Genomic DNA, 14,541 nt, shown 5'->3' on the forward strand with positions numbered 1-14,541 from the left:
TACTGGCACAAAATTTGTTTTCCCTGTATCTTGATTGCACATTATTCATTGCTGCCGTGAAATTGACATGTCGTGTCAGCAGAGAGAAAGGGAGAAAACACGTTCCTCACGAATGGGACCGCTCAAAAATCTGTATTTTTACCAGATCAAAAATTCAGTCAAGGTCAAATACCCCTTATCAGGATTGCTGGCATGATGTATCTGTTAAAGTTTAATTGCAGTAAGTTGACAGCCCTCATCTCATCTCATAGTTTTTGGGTCTAAAAGTACCAGGTGAAATGCGGCAGCATCAAGTTTTCCCATTGGCTATCTATGGCTATTCAATTAAATTCATTTATGCCGCCGTTTATACACCATCAATCATTGTGCATTGCAACCATTTAGCTTCCTGCAAAAACAAACTAAAAAGAACGGATGTGAGGCTTCCCAGTGGCGTTTGGCCTGACTCTGTGACGGCAGCACTGCACGGCTCTCCTCATGTAACCCCTCAGACCCTGGTCCCGCAGGCCGTAGATGAGCGGGCTCAGGAAGCGCGGGATGAGGATAAAGCTGAAGTAGTTGAAGAAGTTCAAGTCCTCGGGCAGCCAGTCATGGTGCAGCACGATCAGGCTCTCGGTGATGGGGAGCATGAAGGCCATCATGCACAGCAGCAGCTGGAAGCCGTGGAGCAGCACGGTGTGCATGGCCTTGGCTGCCGACACCCGGCCCTGCCTCATGCTCCTGGTCTGCAGCAGGATCCTTATGTAGGTGAACAGGATGACGATGGCCACCACAGCAAAAAACAGCCCGTTCTGAGAGACCCTGAACAGCGTTTGGACAGGGGACGACATGAGGTTCGGGCTTTTGCAAAACACGAGGGTTGACAGGACGTCCACACTGGGGTGAGGCCGCGAGATGGAGAAGTCCACCACAGGGAAGATGGAGCCGACAAGCACCAGGAACAGGATGGTGATCCAGATGCGGTCTGAGCGCCATGCCGCAGGGCGGTGCAGCGGATGGAATATGGCCGTGTAGCGTTCCAGCGACATGGTGGCCAGGATTAAAGGGGTGTTCTGGAACGTGACGATAGACAGGAAAAGCAGAGGAGTGCAGAAGGCAATGATGATTTTCAGCTGGGCCATTGCGAATAAGAAGAGCAGCACGGAGGTCAGCAGCTGCAGGCTGTCGTTGACCAGCATGAAGGAAAACAGGATGTAGCGCGTGCTCTCCAGGAACTGCCGGTGGGACGCGAAGGTGTGCAGCATGGCCACCATGCAGAAGAGGAAGATGCAGAAGAAGGGGACTACCACACACACCTTGATAATAACAGACAGGCGCATCGGTGATGTTGCATTGCTTGAAAACTCAGTCAGATTCTGCATGCTGAGGTGTGAGGAGACCTGAAAAACAGAAAAATGAAACATTTATTATATATATACACAAATACATGCAAACAACATATGCATATATTCACTCATATAAAACAAATGCAGCTTTCAGCAGCTTCATTATCTTACTCAAAATTGTATGACAGCACATCTACCCAAAATACTGCAGGTGCAGGCATATAAGTAATAATATCATAAACATCAGAAGTAATCCATTATCGTAATCTTCTTTCTGTATAGAAACACACATTGAGCGCGGGAAGCACGGCCGTGTTCTGTGTTCAGAGTGATGAAGAACTTACTTGAGAATGTGCTGCTCAGGGACCAGAGGCAGAGAAGGACCGGGGATTGGATTTTTATCCATCTTGTTCTGGGACTTTTTTTGGGTGCGGGGGTGGGGGCCAAGGTGGGGCCATCCCACTGACTGAGGTAATAAGGGAATTCAGGGAATATTTGGTTGAATATACACACCACTGTCTGAGCTCTTAACCACCCCACCGCCATATCTTGAATTTAACTATGACTTTATTGCACATAGCATTATGAAATGATTATAAATTAATTAAATGGGGCTGTAAGAGACTAACAAATAATGAACCAAATTGTATTGATTCGTGTTATTTGTAATGTACTTACAGCAAATGTCTAAAATAGAGAGTAACATACATACGTGGGGGAACTTTGGCATCAGAACAGCTGCGTTTACTTCTTGGAATCCAAGTCCTATCTATCTATCTATCTATCTATCTATCTATCTATCTATCTATCTATCTATCTATCTATCTATCTATCTATCTATCTGTCTATCTATCTATCTATCTATCTGTCTGTCTGTCTGTCTCAGTTCAGATCTTTACTGTCCTTCAAGGGGAAATTCAATTTTCCATAGAGGGCAAAAACACCAACACAACATGCAAGAGGACATAGGACGTTAATCACAATGGTCACAGCAAACATCCACAAAATGATGTGTTCATCAAGAGCATCAACCATTGGAATGGCAGCCGTGATAATGTTCTGCTGAGCAGCGCAGTCAAGGTTTAGTGCGAATGAAGCACATTTATTGCACTTGTAACAAAGGAAAATGTAAACTTATTGATTTTAACCCTGGGGCACCTGTATCTCCGCCCGGAGGGGGGGAGAAGAACGAACTCCCCCAACAGGGCGTGGTCAGAGCCGGCCAAGATCCACCGCGCCTTCTGCAAAACTTGTCTGTCACAGAAATCTGTTAAAGAAAGCTGCTGCGAGCCATTTATTTTGCTAATTTATTTTTTGCACTGTGAGGTTCCCCGACCAAGAAATGAAACTAAAGGTTGAAATAGACTCAATAAAGGATTTGTAAAATAAAGCCATCGCTGTCTTGTCCACATTAAAAGTATTGAGTCCGTGCAGAAAGGGAAGTCTCTGCAGGCCCGTTTTGCAGATTGCAGATGTGTTGAGGTCATGGTTCAAGTTGTTGTCGATCACTGTTCCCAGGTACTGGTAACGCTCGGCCATCTCGACAAGTCAGCCCTTGACTGTAATTCGAAAGGTGGAGTGGGAGGTTTCCCTAAAGTCGATGGCCATATCTTTTGCTTTGTGAACGTTTTTAACATCAGGAAGTGGTTGTCACGCCGCTCCACAAAGTCTTTGACGACCGGGCCCTGATCGACCTCTCCATCCTGGAGCAGACTGATTAAAACAGTGTCATCCGCGAATTTCAGGAGACGCCTGTCATGGTAGTTCCTCCTCCAGTCATTTGTATATAGAATATACAATAATGTGGACAGGACACGCCCCTGGACTGAGCCTGTGGATGATAGATGTGTTGAGGTCCTGGTTCAAGTTCTTGTCGATCACTGTTCTCAGGCACTCGTAACGCTCAGCTGTCTCGAGAAGTCAGCCCTTGACTGTAATTCCTAACCCTAACCCTAATCCATTAAAAGTGGACAGTAGTTTACTCGCTACTACATTTATGGAACATGGATGTGACAGAACGGGCACTGATCTATATATCTATCTATCTATATATCTATCTATCTATCTATCTATCTATCTATTCTTCTCAGTGTGCTACTGAATCGGCTATAACCTGCAAAGATTTGTTGTTTTGAGGACTTTTAGCAGTATTCCTCAAACATTTTTAAATGTTCCTTCGTTGGATTAAGTTCGAAAATCATATGTATTTTATACCAGAGGTGCTCACTGGAAATATGAAAATTTTCGCAAATGATGACCTAAATTTATTTTTCAAACCATGATTTTCTCATAGATTAAAAATATTACAAGCAAAAACAACAAATACAACTCTGCTCCTTCTTTTGCTATTGATTATATCATTGATATTGATTGACTGAAGTGCACCAAACCTGATAGATAAACTGACTGATAAACTGATAGACAATGAATAGCCTGCAATTCAACTTCTTAAATGAATGTACTTTTTTCTTTCTTCTTTGTTTGCATAAACATCCAGTTCATGGAGGTATTTTCAACCTGGGAACATATACCCTATAGACTATTCATCATTGATATCAGCTAATGAGGTTCAAAGTGCAGCATAAGCACTGATTCCTTGATGAGTCCCAGATGAGGGTGTGCTGTCTGGTGGAAATATGTTCAGAGGCCCCGCTGACCGGGGCAATACAGGCCACTTTGAGGCGCCGCTCGGCATCAGCGGCCGTCCATTAAAGCTCCGTGGTGTTCTCGGTGGTGTCCAGCCGCGTTCTGAGCGCGGACAGTCTAGTGGATTGGGCTGCGGCCTCCTCCCCCAGGTCCACCAGTGGATGGCTTGGCAGTTCGGGGCCCGAATTCTCTGTCTCAAAGGCTGTGACTTTAAACCTTAGGGTCGATACGTCGTGACTCCTCCATCCCCCTCCTGTCTCTCTCTCTGGAACTGTTTCTATGGGAGCAAACGACTCTCTTCCTGTCTGTCTGCTTGTCTGCCTGGCTCTCCATGCAGCCCTGGTGACCATGACACACAGAGCAGAAGTAGCAGCCGATCTAAAACACACTTCATCCTGAACGCCATCTTCCTCTGATGGGGAACACCATAGCAAGCCATGGCTCCTTCCTTAAATACTCAACTATATTACCATGCATTAGCATTTATATCATGTTTGATTCCAGAGGAAACATGTCTAGTAATATGTTATATTTAAAGTTAATCCATATATTTAATTTTTAATCCATCTGTATTTTGTTAATTTTTTGAAGGCTAGGAGGGATGCACAATTTCCTCATATGACACCATAACTAGTAACTAAATAACTAGTACTACTAAAAAAACCTTTTTGTCATGTGTGTTCATGCTGTATATGATAATTTATGTCATGTTTTGGGGTAAATTTGATACCATCTGTGTAAAAGAAATGCGTGGCACAGTGGAAGCTGGGACCCAAACACTCCAGATGATCAGAGGCTCTTTTGTTGTTGATGAACCTTATTAAACACTGATGGACTCATCATCTGCTTGGTTTGGATTTGTAAGATCCAAAATGGAAAAGTAATAACTCAAGTTCATGTTAGTTAAAAAAGTAATAGTTTATTTTTTACATATAAAAATAAATATATAGTAGCAGTATAAAGCATGTTTGTTAGCATTTTCCTTTTTGTTTCTGTTTCTGATTGGCTGATTCCATGACATGTTAAACATAAAGCGACACCAACGAAGAACAAGAGTTGTGGTTGATTGCAGTTTGACAGAGTCTTGAAAGAACTGCTTTAAAGTTCTTCATCTGCACCCAGTGCCTTATTTACATGCACAGGATTGATCAACCCACCAGAAAATCAACAAAAAGTCAAAAGCCCCCTGCCAGCTGGCTCACAAGTCAATCAGAGCTTTGAGAAGACAATTGGTGATTTTGGTATATTGACTGTTTTAACAAGTTGTTAGGCCATGAACACCAACTTGTAAACACGCACTGTGCACAGACAAGTTCTCAGAAGGAGCAGACGTTTATTCTTCATTTGATCAGGAGAATCAAATAATCCCACCATCAGGCATACATTAACTTTCACTTTTTGGAAATCATGAAACTTCTGTGATCATAATGACCTAAATCAAATAAATAACACCATGTAGCAGTTTAATTTTGCAACTCTAAACAAAACATTACACATGTTCAATTCCAATTCGCCTTTTAGGTCTGTTGTGGTAAAAGTTTGCAAAGGGCAGTTTAGCCTGGATCACAGTCCAACTCGAGGTTAAAGGCAGAATGAGAGTCCAAAGTTGTCAATACATCAATCAATCGATGTACTGGCACAAAATTTGTTTTCCTTGTATCTTAATTGCACATTATTCATTGCTGCAGTGAAATTGACATGTCGTGTCAGCAGAGAGAAAGGGAGAAAACATGTTCCTCACGAGTGGGACCGCTCAAAAATCTGTATTTTTTACCAGATCAAAAATTCAGTCAAGATCAAATTCCCCCGTATCAAGAATGCTGGCAAGATGTAAAGTCAATATCTGTTAAAGTTTAATTGCAGTAAGTTGACAGCCCTCATCTCATCTCATAGTTTTTGGGTCTAAAAGTACCAGGTGAAATGCGGCAACATCAAGTTTTCCCATTGGCTATCTATGGCTATTCAATTAAATTCATTTATGCTGCCGTTAATACATCATCAATCATTGTGCATTGCAACCATTTAGCTTCCTGCAAAAACAAACTAAAAAGAACGGATGTGAGGCTTCCCAGTGGCGTTTGGCCTGACTCTGTGAGGGCAGCACTGCACGGCTCTCCTCATGTAACCCCTCAGACCCTGGTCCCGCAGGCCGTAGATGAGCGGGCTCAGGAAGCGCGGGATGAGGATAAAGCTGAAGTAGTTGAAGAAGGCCAAGTCCTCGGGCAGCCAGTCATGGTGCAGCACAATCAGGCTCTCTGTGATGGGGAGCGTGAAGGCCATCATGCACAGCAGCAGCTGGAAGCCGTGGAGCAGCACGGTGTGCATGGCCTTGGCTGCCGACACCCGGCCCTGCCTCATGTTCCTGGTCTGCAGCAGGATCCTTATGTAGGTGAACAGGATGACGACGGCCACCACAGCAAAAAACAACCCGTTCTGAGAGACCCTGAACAGCGTTTGGACAGGGGACGACATGAGGTTCGTAGTTTTGCAAAACACCAGGGTTGACAGGACGTCCACACTGGGGCGAGGCCGCGAGATGGAGAAGTCCACCACAGGGAAGATGAAGCTGACAAGCACCAGGAACAGGATGGTGATCCAGATGCGGTCTGAGCGCCACGCCGCAGGGCGGTGCAGCGGATGGAATATGGCCGTGTAGCGTTCCAGCGACATGGTGGCCAGGATTAAAGGGGTGTTCTGGAACGTGACGATAGACAGGAAAAGCAGAGGAGCGCAGAAGGCAATGATGATTTTCAGCCGGGCCATTGCGAATAAGAAGAGCAGCACGGAGGTCAGCAGCTGCAGGCTGTCGTTGACCAGCATGAAGGAAAACAGGATGTAGCGCGTGCTCTCCAGGAACTGCCGGTGGGACGCGAAGATGTGCAGCATGGCCACCATGCAGAAGAGGAAGATGCAGAAGAAGGGGACGACCACACACACCTTGATAATAACAGACAGGCGCATCGGTGATGTTGCATTGCTTGAAAACTCAGACAGATTCTGCATGCTGAGGTGTGAGGAGACCTGAAAAAAGGAAAAATGAAACATTTATTATATATATACACAAATATATGCAAACAACATATGCATATATTCACTCATATATAACAAATGCAGCATTCAGCAGCTTCATTAGCTTATTCAAAATTGTATGACAGCACATCTACCCAAAATACAGCAGGTGCAGGCATATAAGTAATAATATCATAAACATCAGAAGTAATCCATTATCGTAATCTTCTTTCTGTATAGAAACACACATTGAGCGCGGGAAGCACGGCCGTGTTCTGTGTTCAGAGTGATGAAGAACTTACTTGAGAATGTGCTGCTCAGGGACCAGAGGCAGAGAAGGACCGGGGATTGGATTTTTATCCATCTTGTTCTGTGACTTTTTTCGTGCGGGGGGGGGGGTTCAAGGTGGGGCCAGCCCTACCGAAGGGGTGGGTTTCTAAATTATAATTGGAGGGGGAGGTTTGTAGCGAGTGGGTGTGTGCAAGGTATCAAATCTTACAAAGTTCTGTGTTATTTCAAATGCAGCTTTTGAACTGAATGAGTGAATGAGTGAATTCAGGGAATATTTGGTTGAATATACACACCACTGTCTGAGCTCTGAACCACCCCACCGCCATATCTTGAATTTAACTATAACTTTATTGCACAAAGAATTATGAAATTATTATAAATTTATTAAATGGGGCTGTTCGAGACTAACAAATAATGAACCAAATTGTATTGATTTGTGTAATTTGTAATGTATTTACAGCAAATGTCTTATGTCTTGTGACTTTTCTTTAACTTGTCTTTTTTTTTTATATTCCATATTCTGACCAAAACCTGCACTAGATACATATACATATACAACATGTATATATAACGTATTTATATAAAATGTCTATTTATACTCTCTGTACATAATCCCTTTATACTCCTGACAAACCTGTATTTATAACCTTACACTGTTGTACATAATACACCTCTTTTGCCTACATAACTGCACAGAAACACTGTACTCAAATAGCACTTTGGAATTTAAATGCTTCTTTTGCACTTCTGGTTAGACCTCAACTGCATTTTATTGGTTCTGTACCTGCACTCTGCGAGTGACAATAAAGTTGAATCTAATCTAATCCAATCTAATCTAATCTAATCTAAAATAGAGAGTAAAATACATATGTGGGGGAACTTTGCCATCAGAACAGCTGCATTTACTTCTTAGAATCCAAGTCCTATCTATCTATATATTTTACTATCTATCTATCTATCTATCTGTCTGTCTGTCTGTCTGTCTGTCTGTCTGTCTGTCTGTCTGTCTGTCTGTCTGTCTGTCTGTCTGTCTGTCTCAGTTCAGATCTTTATTGTCCTTCGAGGGGAAATTCAATTTTCCCTAGAGGGCAAAAAAACCAACACAACATGCAAGAGGACATAGGACGTTAATCACAACGGTCACAGCAAACAACCACAAAATGATGTGTTCATCAAGAGCATCAACCATTGGAATGGCAGCCGTGATAAAGTTCTGCTGAGCAGCGCAGTCAAGGTTTAGTGCAGATGAAGCACATTTATTGCACTTGTAACAAAGGAAAATGTAAACTTATTGATTTTAACCCTGGGGCACCTGTATCTCCGCCCGGAGGGGATACAAGGGGTACACAAACTCCCCCAAGAGGGCGTGGTCAGGGCCGGCCGAGATCCACCGCGCCTTCCGCAAAACTTGTCTGTCACAGAAATCTGTTAAAGAAAGCTGCTGCGAGCCATTTATTTTGCTAATTTATTGTTTGCACTGTGAGGTTCCCGGACCAAGAAATGAAACTAAAGGTTGAAATAGACTCAATAAAGGATTCGTAAAATAAAGCCATCACTGTCTTGTCCACATTAAAAGTATTGAGTCCGTGCAGAAAGGGAGGTCTCTGCAGGCCCGTTTTGCAGATTGCAGGTGTGGTGAGGTCATGGTTCAAGTTGTTGTCGATCACTGTTCCCAGGTACTGGTAAGGCTCGGCCGTCTCGACAAGTCAGTCCTTGACTGTAATTCGGAAGGTGGAGTGGGAGGTTTCCCTAACGTCGATGGCCATATCTTTTGCTTTGTGAACGTTTTTACGTCAGGAAGTGGTTTTCACGCCGCTCCACAAAGTCTTTGACAACCGGCCCCTGATCAACCTCTCCATCCTGGAGCAGGCTGATTAAAACAGTGTCATCCGCAAACTTCAGGAGACGCCTGTCATGGTAGTTCCTCCTCCAGTCATTTGTATATAGAATATACAATAATGGGGACAGGACACGTCCCTGGGGTGAGCCTGAGGATGACAACCGCTTCTGGGATAGGGCACCATTCACCCTGCCTGCCTGGTCACCATGCCAGCATCAACATTAAAAGTGGACAGTCGTTTACTCGCTAAAATGTGGGGTTGGATTGTATTAAAAGCGGAGGAGAAATCTACAAATAAAAAGCCTTGCATGAGTTTTTGTACCCTCCAAATGCTTACGTACGTAGCATCATCCACCCTTCTATTAATACGATATGCAAATGTCATTGGTTCGAGCAGGCCATGAACCTTATCAGTCAGGTTTGTTTGACCAGTCGCTCAAAAGTCTTCATCACTGGTGATGTCGGAGCCACAGGCCAGTGGTCGTTGAGCTCTTTTGGGGATATGTTCTCGGCCACGGGTACGACAATAGACTCCTTCCACACTTTCGGGACCTTGTGCTGGACAAGTGACGAGTTAAAAAGTTCAGTGAAAATACCACACGAATGATTTGCAGAAACTTTGAGAAATTTGCCAGTGATCATGTCAGATCCAGGGCTCTCACTGGTACTGCATTTATGGAACATGGATCTGACAAAACGGGCACTGATCTATCTATCTGTCTATCTATCTGTCTGTCTATCTGTCTGTCTGTCTGTCTGTCTGTCTGTCTGTCTTTCTGTCCATCTGTCCATTGTTTTGTGGCCTACACTGCTGTAGTGTAGTGAATAGCTGTACACAATATGAAGGCGTTCTTCTCAGTGTGCTACTGAATGGGCTAAAACCTGCAAAGATTTGTTGTTTTTGAGGACTTTTAGCAGTATTCCTCAAACATATTTAAATGTTCCTTTGTTGAATTAAGTTCGAAAATAATCTGCATTTTATACCAGAGGTGCTCACTGGAAATATGAAAATTTAAGCAAATGTTGACCAAATTTTCTCTTTGGAACCGTGATTTTCTCATACATTAAAAATATTACAAGCAAAAACAACAAATACAACTCTGCTCCTTCTTTTGCTATTGATTATATCATTGATATTGATTGACTGAAGTGCACCAAACCTGATAGATAAACTGACTGATAAACTGATAGACAATGAATAGCCTGCAATTCAACTTCTTAAATGAATGTACTTTTTTCTTTTTTTCTTTGTTTGCATAAACATCCAGTTCATGGAGGTATTTTCAACCTGGGAACATATACCGTATAGAATATTCATCGTTGATATCAGCATAGAGGTTAAAAGTGCAGCATAAGCACTGATTCCTTGATGAGTCCCAGATGAGGGTGTGCTGTCTGGTGGAAATATGTTCAGAGGCCCCGCTGACCGGGACAATACAGGCCACTTTGAGGAGCTGCTCGGCATCAGCGGCCGTCCATTAAAGCTCCGTGGTGTTCTCGGTGGTGTCCAGCCGCGTTCTGAGCGCGGACAGTCGAGTGGATTGGGCTGCGGCCTCCTCCCCCAGGTCCGCCATAGGATGGCTTGGCAGTTCGGGGCCCGAATTCTCTGTCTCAAAGGCTGCGACTTTAAACCTTAGGGTCGATACGTCGTGACTCCTCCATCCCCCTCCTGTCCCTCTCTCTGGAACTGTTTCTATGGGAGCAAACGACTCTCTTCCTGTCTGTCTGCTTGTCTGCCTGGCTCTCCATGCAGCCCTGGTGACCCTGACACACAGAGCAGAAGAAGCAGCCGATCTAAAACACACTTCATCCTGAACGCCATCTTCCTCTGATGGGGAACACCATAGCAAGCCATGGCTCCTTCCTTAAATACTCAACTATGTTACCATGCATTAGAATTTATACCATGTTTGATTCCAGAGGAAACATGTCTAGTAAAATGTTATATTTAAAGTTAATCCATATATTTAATTTTTAATCCATCTGTATTTTGTTAATTGTTTGAAGGCTAGGAGGTATGCACAATTTCCTAATATGACACCATAACTAGTAACTAAATAACTAGTACTAATAAAAAAAACTTTTTGTCATGTGTGTTCATGCTGTATATGATAATTTTTGTCATGTTTTGTGGTAAATTTGATACCATCTGTGTAAAAGAAATGCGTGGCACAGTGGAAGCTGGGACCCAAACACTCCAGATGATCAGAGGCCCCTTTGTCATTGATGAACCTTATTAAACACTGATGGACTCATCATCTGCTTGGTCTGGATTTGTAAGATCCAAAATGGAAAAGTAATAACTCAAGTTAGTGCAATAAAATCTGATAGTTAAAAACGTAATAGTTGTTTTTTTACATATAAAAATGAATATATAGTAGCAGTATAAAACATCATCATAATTAATAAAAAAAATCTTTCTTTTTGATCTTTAATTTGTTAGCATTTTCCTTTTTCTTTCTGTTTCTGATTGGCTGATTCCATGACCTGTTAAACATAAAGCGACACCAATGAAGAACAAGAGTTGTGGTTGATTGCAGTTTGACAGAGTCATGAAAGAACTGCTTTAAAGTTCTTCATCTGCACCCAGTGCCTTATTTACATGCACAGGATTGATCAACCCACCAGAAAACCAACAAAAAGTCAAAGCCCCCTGCCAGCTGGCTCACAAGTCAATCAGAGCTTTGAGAAGACAATTGGTGATTTTGGTATATTGACTATTTTAACAAGTTGTTAGGCCATGAACACCAACTTGTAAACACGCACTGTGCACAGACAAGTCCTCAGAGGGAGCAGACGTTTATTCTTCATTTGATCAGGAGAATCGAATAATCCCACCATCAGGCATACAAGGTAAAAAAACAAAACTTTTTTTTTTTACCTTTCACTTTTTGGAAATCATGAAACTTCTGTGATCATAATGACCTAAATCAAATAAATAACACCATGTAGCAGTTTAATTTTGCAACTCTGAACAAAACACTACACATGTTCAATTCAATTCAGACATGTTCAGTTGTGGTAAAAGTTTGCAAAGGGCAGTTTAGCCTGGATCACAGTCCAACTCGAGGTTAAAGGCAGAATGAGTCGTGTCGTGTCAGCAGAGAGAAAGGGAAAAAACACGTTCCTCACGAATGGGACCGCTCAAAAATCTGTATTTTTGCCAGATCAAAAATTCAGTCAAGGTCAAATACCCCTTATCAAGATTGCTGGCATGATGTATCTGTTAAAGTTTAATTGCAGTAAGTTGACAGCCCTCATCTCATCTCATAGTTTTTGGGTCTAAAAGTACCAGGTGAAATGCGGCAGCATCAAGTTTTCCCATTGGCGATCTATGGCTATTCAATTAAATTCATTTATGCCGCCATTTATACACCATCAATCATTGTGCATTGCAACCATTTAGCTTCCTGCAAAAACAAACTAAAAAGAACGGATGTGAGGCTTCCCAGTGGCGTTTGGCCTGACTCTGTGACGGCAGCACTGCACGGCTCTCCTCATGTAACCCCTCAGACCCTGGTCCCGCAGGCCGTAGATGAGCGGGCTCAGGAAGCGAGGGATGAGGATAAAGCTGAAGTAGTTGAAGAAGGCCAAGTCCTCCGGCAGCCAGTCGTGGTGCAGCACAATCAGGCTCTCGGTGATGGGGAGCGTGAAGGCCATCATGCACAGCAGCAGCTGGAAGCCGTGGAGCAGCACGGTGTGCATGGCCTTGGCTGCCGACACCTGGCCCTGCCTCATGCTCCTGGTCTGCAGCAGGATCCTTATGTAGGTGAACAGGATGACGACGGCTACCACGACAAAAAACAGCCCGTTCTGAGAGACCCTGAACAGCGTTTGGACAGGGGACGACATGAGGTTCGGGTTTTTGCAAAACACGAGGGTTGACAGGACGTCCACACCGGGGTGAGGCCGCGAGATGGAGAAGTCCACCACAGGGAAGATGGAGCCGACAAGCACCAGGAACAGGATGGTGATCCAGATGCGGTCTGAGCGCCACGCCGCAGGGCGGTGCAGCGGATGGAATATGGCCGTGTAGCGTTCCAGCGACATGGTGGCCAGGATTAAAGGGGTGTTCTGGAACGTGACGATAGACAGGAAAAGCAGAGGAGTGCAGAAGGCAATGATGATTTTCAGCCGGGCCATTGCGAATAAGAAGAGCAGCACGGAGGTCAGCAGCTGCAGGCTGTCGTTGACCAGCATGAAGGAAAACAGGATGTAGCGCGTGCTCTCCAGGAACTGCCGGTGGGACGCGAAGATGTGCAGCATGGCCACCATGCAGAAGAGGAAGATGCAGAAGAAGGGGACGACCACACACACCTTGATAATAACAGACAGGCGCATCGGCGATGTTGAATTGCTTGAAAACTCAGTCAGATTCTGCATGCTGAGGTGTGAGGAGACCTGAAAAACGGAAAAATAAAACATGTATTATATATACACACAAATGTATGCAAACAACATATGCATATATTCACTCATATATAACAAATGCAGCTTTCAGCAGCTTCATTATCTTACTCAAAATTGTATGACAGCATATCTACCCAAAATACAGCAGGTGCAGGCATATAAGTAATAATATCATAAACATCAGAAGTAATCCATTATCGTAATCTTCTTTCTGTATAGAAACACACATTGAGCGCGGGAAGCACGGCCGTGTTCTGTGTTCAGAGTGATGAAGAACTTACTTGAGAATGTGCTGCTCGGGGACCAGAGGCAGAGAAGAACCGGGGATTGGATTTTTATCCATCTTGTTCTGGGACTTTTTTTTGATGCGGGGGTGGGGGGGGGGGGGGGCGTGGTCAAGGTGGGGCCAGCCCACTGACTGAGTGAATGAGTGAATTCAGGGAATATTTGGTAGAATACACACACCACTGTCTGAGCTCTTAACCACCCCACCGCCATATCTTGAATTTAATTATGACTTTATTGCACAAAGAATTATGAAATTATTATAAGTTAATTAAATGGGGCTGTGAGAGACTAACAAATAATGAACCAAATTGTATTGATTTGTGTAATTTGTAATGTATTTACACAAATCTCTTAAATAGAGAGTAAAATACATACGTGGGGGAACTTTGCCATCAGAACAGCTGTATATATTTCTTGGAATCCAAGTCCTATCTATCTATCTATCTATCTATCTATCTATCTATCTATCTATCTATCTATCTATCTATCTATCTATCTATCTATCTATCTATCTATCTATCTATCTATCTATCTATCTATTTATCTATCTATCTATCTATTTATCTATCTATCTATCTATCTACATTTACATTTACATTTACATTTAGTCATTTAGCAGACACTTTTATCTAAAGCGACTTACAAGGGAGAATAACATTCAAGCTACATTGCAACAGAGATTAGTGTAACAACATTAGTGTAACAATACTGCTAGGTGGTGCTAAGTTATTG

At 43.2% G+C, this 14,541-nt stretch overlaps 3 protein-coding genes across 3 annotated transcripts; all 3 read right to left on the reverse strand.

Moving 5' to 3' along the window:
• Positions 1-401: 401 nt before the first annotated feature.
• Positions 402-1,361, reverse strand: LOC307234842 (odorant receptor 131-2-like; the record flags this gene model as incomplete). Its single annotated transcript, XM_080006706.1, has 1 exon — positions 402-1,361. One exon carries the CDS (start codon positions 1,359-1,361, stop codon positions 402-404), a length of 960 nt encoding a protein of 319 aa, XP_079862832.1.
• A 4,653-nt stretch (positions 1,362-6,014) lies between these two features.
• LOC307234843 (odorant receptor 131-2-like) lies at positions 6,015-6,974 on the reverse strand (the record flags this gene model as incomplete). Its single annotated transcript, XM_080006707.1, has 1 exon — positions 6,015-6,974. One exon carries the CDS (start codon positions 6,972-6,974, stop codon positions 6,015-6,017), a length of 960 nt encoding a protein of 319 aa, XP_079862833.1.
• A 5,560-nt stretch (positions 6,975-12,534) lies between these two features.
• On the reverse strand, positions 12,535-13,494 carry LOC307234844 (odorant receptor 131-2-like; the record flags this gene model as incomplete). Its single annotated transcript, XM_080006708.1, has 1 exon — positions 12,535-13,494. One exon carries the CDS (start codon positions 13,492-13,494, stop codon positions 12,535-12,537), a length of 960 nt encoding a protein of 319 aa, XP_079862834.1.
• Between the last annotated feature and the right edge of the window lie 1,047 nt (positions 13,495-14,541).

The sequence above is a fragment of the Zeus faber genome, assembly GCF_960531495.2.
Source record: "Zeus faber genome assembly, chromosome: 9".
NCBI classification, from domain to species: Eukaryota; Metazoa; Chordata; class Actinopteri; order Zeiformes; family Zeidae; genus Zeus; species Zeus faber.